The sequence below is a fragment of the Eschrichtius robustus genome, chromosome 4, assembly GCF_028021215.1.
Source record: "Eschrichtius robustus isolate mEscRob2 chromosome 4, mEscRob2.pri, whole genome shotgun sequence".
Taxonomy (NCBI): Eukaryota; Metazoa; Chordata; class Mammalia; order Artiodactyla; family Eschrichtiidae; genus Eschrichtius; species Eschrichtius robustus.
This window is the reverse complement of record NC_090827.1, coordinates 15,813,662-15,819,834: the sequence shown is the minus strand read 5'-3', so window position 1 is coordinate 15,819,834 and position 6,173 is coordinate 15,813,662. Positions and strand designations below refer to the sequence as shown.

At 38.8% G+C, this 6,173-nt stretch overlaps 1 protein-coding gene across 4 annotated transcripts in view; it reads right to left on the bottom strand.

Annotated features, from left to right (window-relative positions):
* Positions 1–241: 241 nt before the first annotated feature.
* Positions 242–6,173, bottom strand: part of BMPR1B (bone morphogenetic protein receptor type 1B) — a 430,873-nt gene continuing 424,941 nt past the window's right edge. For 3 of the 4 annotated variants that reach the window (XM_068542462.1, XM_068542464.1, XM_068542463.1), the window contains 2 exons: positions 4,600–4,730; positions 2,607–3,075 (listed from right to left, as the gene is read on the bottom strand). In XM_068542462.1, coding sequence (XP_068398563.1) covers positions 2,950–3,075; positions 4,600–4,730 — 257 coding nt within the window. In that variant the 3' untranslated portion in view covers positions 2,607–2,949. Of the gene's footprint in view, positions 2,483–2,606; positions 3,076–4,599; positions 4,731–6,173 lie in introns of those variants that run through there. The other variant, XR_011073892.1, reaches the window with a different exon arrangement.

The window sequence follows — 6,173 nt, the reverse complement described above, 5'->3', positions numbered from 1 at the left end:
AACCCAAACATCTTAGCATACAAAACTTATATTAGCCAACAAGTAGTATTTTAGGATTCCTTTGCAGGGAAAAGATTAGAAGAAAATTTTAGGCTTTGAAATAGTCCTAAAAGTAAGCATCAACTACATTATTTCCAGATTCCCACTCTTCTGTTGAAAGACAAAACAAAAAAATAAAATTCACTTCTGAGGTACCAGAAATTTAAAAATCAGAATGAATTATTTGGAAGTGAGTAGGTAGTCTCTTTAAGAACAATTTAATATTCCCTAAGCAAGGTGGATTTTGGTAAGATACAAAGAAAACTCTATTCATAAATAAATTCTTGTTTCATTGAAAGACTATAGTAACTAAATGGGTCTTTTTAAGTATCTCTGGAATAATTTTTAAATGTTCATAGTGAGTAAATCAGGTTGGGGATTAGAAAGTAAGCTACTCAATTTTCCAAAGTAACTAAACAAATAATATAGAAGAAATTTGGATACTATTTTAATTTCTTCCCATTCTTTACAGGAACCAACACCTCCCTAGAAATCTAGTTTACTTTGAAATCATCACCTCTCCACAATATATTCTGATTTGAAGTTATCCATGTATAAGAACTTACCCAAAAGAAAACACATTTTTACCTCAGAGATAAGCCCAGCATCGCTTAAATTTAGGGAAAATCAAGAAACAAGAACATGTCCCCACTTAACTGACATAAATGTTTACTTATTTGTTTCATAGACAATCTGATTAGAGGCACTGAAGTTTCTCTCCTAGGCTCAGATGACTATCACACTTAGCTCTAGCCACATACGCCTAAGCTATCACAAAGAATACGATTTGACACAAGAGAAAGGAACCTTTACACTGCTATTGAGATTATCCTAATATCAATAAAAGCAGCATTCTGATTATATTTGGAACCAACTGTTTTTAATCTTTGAAAAAGCAGAAACCTTTTTCATATTCAAGGATTAAGGAAATATTCTTTCTTTGTTACAAAGGAGACGTGGTTATGAAGCACTGGGGAGTGAATGCTGAATACAGAACACTGTTTCTCCTTATGCTTCTCCCAAACCGTAAGCACAGCTCACAGCCGGGCTCTGCTCTAGGATGCTTTTCTGGAGGAACAAGTCACCAGTGCAAGCCCACTTCAGAAGTGAGGAAAATGCTTTCTCATTTTTAATGCAGCTGTCACATTTTCAAAACCCTCCATCCTTCAGCCACCAAGTGGTGAAAATGAAAATGTGTTATAAAACACTGCCCCCTGGAGTATTCTGGAAGGAACATCTTTTTTTTTTTTTTTAAGGGCTGGGCAGGGGGGTACTTTCCAGTTCTTTACTAAACACTACAGAATTTCTAAGAAGCAAAAGAAAACCACAGTCAGGAAGTAAATGAATAAAGTTGAGAGGGATGTGTACAATTTTAACCTTTATTAGGTTCCTGTTGCTAAGGAATACTGGCCCTGTCAATGATTTGATTCATGTTGCTCAAAAGTTAAAACCCCACATAATTGAATAGGTGAAAAGATGTTTTGCACAAGTGCCACAGAGAAGAAAAAATAATAAGTTAAAAAGTGTATTGAATGTTATGAGAATAAAATAAACTGAGTCAGCATTCCTAAGATGTGAAGCTATCACATAAGATATTAAGATATACATATTCGATCCATATCTATTCTAGAATAATAAATCACAGCAGCCATAATATTCTGTGGCCTCCACTAGCATTCCTCTGCTGTCCCATTTGGAGGTTATATTTATCTATTTTAAAATTAAAATTAGTTAAATTAACCTAACATATGTTTCCTCTCCTTCCCTTAACTCAGACACCAAAAAGACAGATAATAACAAAAAGAAACCATCTTTGTCTGTACATAATAAGTTGTGCATACATTTCCCCTTGCGCTTCTGTGAAGGGCTCTTCCACGTACAGAAGAAACAAGCCATGTGCACCTGTACCCTCATCCTCTACCTTTCTGACACGATCTGCTTACAGCACAAGAGCAAAGTATCTCTATTTTAAAGCGCCTTGTCTTCAACACAACTGATGGCAATTTTATACTGAATATTGATCCCTTCATTTGAGAGATCAAAAGCATGTAAAAAAAAAAAAAGCTTTGTTTGTGTTTAATGTTTGTTCTTACTCTGCACGTAAAAAAAAAAAAAAGCTTTGTTTCTGTTTAATGAAAAAGAAGGGACTTTACCATGAAAGAAAAAGCCTAACACAATCAGAAACACAAAGCGGTTCTGAAGAATAGGGTCAACATTTACTTCTAACAGTCACATAAAACCTTCATTTGTTCCATATCCTATAAAGCTGCAAAAGGTCACCTGTAGGAATCCCCAAACGTGGTCCCAGACAGGTGGTGCTTGTACCCGGGTGCATTCACATTGCTGCGGCCGCCCCAGTGCAGGCCTGGCCTGAGTGGTCTGAAGAGGCGCGGGGCGCAGGGGCTCTGAAGATGAGTTCCATTCTGTTCTCCAACTTCACCGACTGTTGGTTGGTAGAGTGCAACAAAATTTTACCAATGGAAACACGTATTTTAATTTACCTTCCAGGAGAGTTTCTGGGAAGAACTTTGCTGTTATTATTTAAACTATAATAGTATAATCCTTAAAACATCTACATTATTTGTTTTATTTTGGCAAAATTAAAGCATCTTTTGAAAAAAAAAAAGGCAATCCCAAAATACAGGGCTTTCTTAGAAAGCAACATGCATCATCTCTTGAACAAGTTACCCAAGCAGTTTCTCCCTCCTACAAACAGACACGATGAATCCGTGTTTCTGGGGACTTCTCTTTGTCCAAGCTGCTCCCTGAGAGGTGAGGCTAGACTTACTGGGAAGCAGGACGATGTTCACGGCTTGTACTGTGGATGCTTCTGGAACATCTTTTGCTCTGCCCACAAACAGAAGAGTATCTACTGGCTTTCTCCAGAGATGCTTATTTTTTGCCCTCAATTCAGAGTTTAATGTCCTGGGACTCTGACATTTTGGCAAGTGTTTTCTTAACCCGCAGGGCTGTCAGCCTTGAAGCAGGATTGTGAGCCCAGCATTCTGTCATGAGTTTCCCCATCTGCCTTAGACACTGCGGGAAGGAAAAGGAAAACTGGAGTTAGAGAAACGTATTATCTGTAAGGTTGGCGCTTGATATTGGCTTTTAGTTTTGGGTTTCTGAAGTTTGAATATATTTTTTAAAGACACTCTTAAAACCATGTAGGCATAAAATTCCATAAAAATTCTTCTCTCATCATGCAAAGCTTAAATGATGAAAACAGATTTTCATGGCTTCCTTGTGATAGGAGCAAGCAGGTGGTTTTGCTGATTGTAGAAGAGTGCCTTTGAAGTCAGATTAAGCAAATACAAAAATACCCAGGGAGTCTGTATTCCACTGCACACTCCCAGATTGTTTCTAACACTCGGTAAGATCAAATCTTTTATCTAATTCCATACTATTCAAACAAACATGGTTATTCCTAAATCACAGCTGTCTGCTACAATAATAGCATCACACTGTACCATTTAACCAGATTCATGACCTGTGCACAGCCTCACTACAACTTTCTCCTGTGTTCTCCTGTGGTACATCAATTATTGGCCTTCCTGTTGAAAAGCACAATTTCACTTCATTAGAAATCCTCAGTGAAGGGATTTTGAGTAATACCAATGCCCATAACCACCTTCAAAATAATATAAACTCCAGCATTTCATAAAGCTTTCTGCACAACTCACTGGAAAACATAGGTATTATTTAGCATTTCAGTAACTGGCCACAAAACCAATGAACCAAAGGTTATTTTTAAATGCATTTAACAGTGAAGAGCTAGTTTATAAACAGTGTTCTGTCCATTTGTCTGCACTGGCTTTGGTACATTTTTTTCGGGGACGCTTCAAACTCCTCTCTGAACGTTCCACCCCTCTGAATGCTGCCAGACTCTCCAGGCCTGGGCAGGTTTAGAGGCTCAGAGGGCAGATGGAGAAGGGGTGAAGCAGGAGGAGGAGATGGGGCAGGAAAGGCAAGGCTGGCCGGCTCACTGCTTCCTTCTGGGCAGCTCCTTGTTAGATCTGGTTAGGTTTCACCAGGACGGGCTCAGAGCCAGGCCAAATGTGGATTTTCCCCACAGCATTGCGTCATCCTGATTAACAAAGATCCACGGCACAGTCGGGCATCTCAACTAGGTCAACTTGTACCACTTCTGTGTAGAGAAAACCGAATCTTCGGATGCCTTACTTTTCTCTCATCAGAACGGGAGAATGCCGTACGTGAGTTTGTCATGGAGAAAGTTCATGACGCTTTACAAACACACGTGCAGTTACTTAATGGCCTTTTACGCAAGTGTCAGGACGTCACCAACAAATGAAATAATGTTATCGATTATGCAGGCTAAATGCTGACCCATTCAATGTATTTTGGAAGTGGCAAAATCAAACAAGAGGAAGGAACAGATAATTTAACACACTGCACTTAGCTCCATATAAATTACTGCCATGAGGCACCCTTACCATCACAGCAAAGAAGAAGAATTCCTGTGATAAATAGTTGGAATTTTGGCAAAAGGAGAAAAGTCTGTTTCGACACTGGTCACATCCACACGGTGACCTACAGCCTCACCTCGTCACTGCTCCACCGGTTGGGGAAGGAGGGACGCAGCTTCTTGATACACACGATCTCTCTCATGTCCTCATAAGAGGGGTCACTGGGCACTAGATCATGATAGGGAAGCTGATATTCTTCCACTATACCTGAAAATATGGTTTCATTAATGTTATTATTTTCTGTGAAGAGGAAATAAAAGGCTAACAAATAAACTATTCTCTAAGGAAAGTTCTATCGGTACCAAAGACAAGTTCAGGTTGAAAAACAGCAAAAACAAAAACAAAAACAGCACCAACCTTGAAAAAAATGTGCCCAAACGATATGATCTAATTTTTAAAAATGAAAAGAAAGTATAATGAAACATATTATATGCCTTCAAGCCTTTTTTCTAACTTCCAAAAGCTAAGTAAACAAGCATCTCAGGTTTACTTCTGATTTTATAAAGGCTCTTGTACTGTGTGCCAAACGTTTTAAAATCCATATTAAATCTCGTTGCGAATTTGCCAGACACACCCCAAACGCATACTGCACAATATGTAACTACTTCTACTACTGCAGCATGTGCTTATGAACCTCATAATAAATTTGGCAGTGTATCCTACTTGAACAAAATGTCAGATTTACATTTTTTTCTGCTTAATCATAAGAATGCATTTTTGCACATTTAAAATTTGGAAAACTACACACACCTAAAAATATTAACCATGATTTTTAGGTGCTATGACTGTCTGATTTTTCTTCTTTAAATTTCCTGCATCTACCAGAACTGTCTACAAGAAATATATCAGTATTAGAAAAAAAAAAAAAAATGTAGTGTTGAAAGAAGGGTTAAGAAATACAAAAGAATGTCATCTTTAAGGAAAGGTACTTATCATGCTAAATTCTATCCCATTTCATTTCCCTAGTATCTAATTTCTACCTTTTTTCCTCTTGTCCTTTAAAAAAGCAGGCTACCTGTGTCTTCTTTCTGACCTTATTTGAGTAACTCCTCAGAGTAATTATAAGCAGGCTCTGTCCTCAGAGAGTGCTGCTCTGAACAATCTTTCCAGAGAACCCTTTCTCCTTATCCTAAATCACCTTTTATAGAAATGTCATTGCTTTTTATCTGAACAAGATGATACTGTGGTGCTCCAAGGACAATGGTGCTTCAAGGACAAAGGACAACCCTACCTGAAAAAGTTTCAGCGTTACATCCCCTACCAGACTCTTAATCGCCCTCACCACCATGTTGCGATGGTTACGAAATTCCTGAGCCCACCTGGGCCGACACCCACCTGGGCAACGGGACCTGTCCCAAATAAGGAAAGGCATCTGCCCTGTCCCACTCCCACCCTATAGAAGGAAGGTACATGTGTCTCTACCAGTCAGGAAACGAAATTTTCACCTCGGATCATTCCTTTGTTTTCTGGCTATAAAAACTGATCAATAGCACATGTTCGGGCTCGACTCTCCCAGACTACTAGGAAGTCTGCCCGCTGTTCTGGCAGCGACCCTTCCCTCTAATAAATTCTATCTTCTTTGCATTCTGCCTTGTGTCTGGAAATTCTTTTCCAACCCGCGTTTGGACCACGACAGATACCACCAGGTCG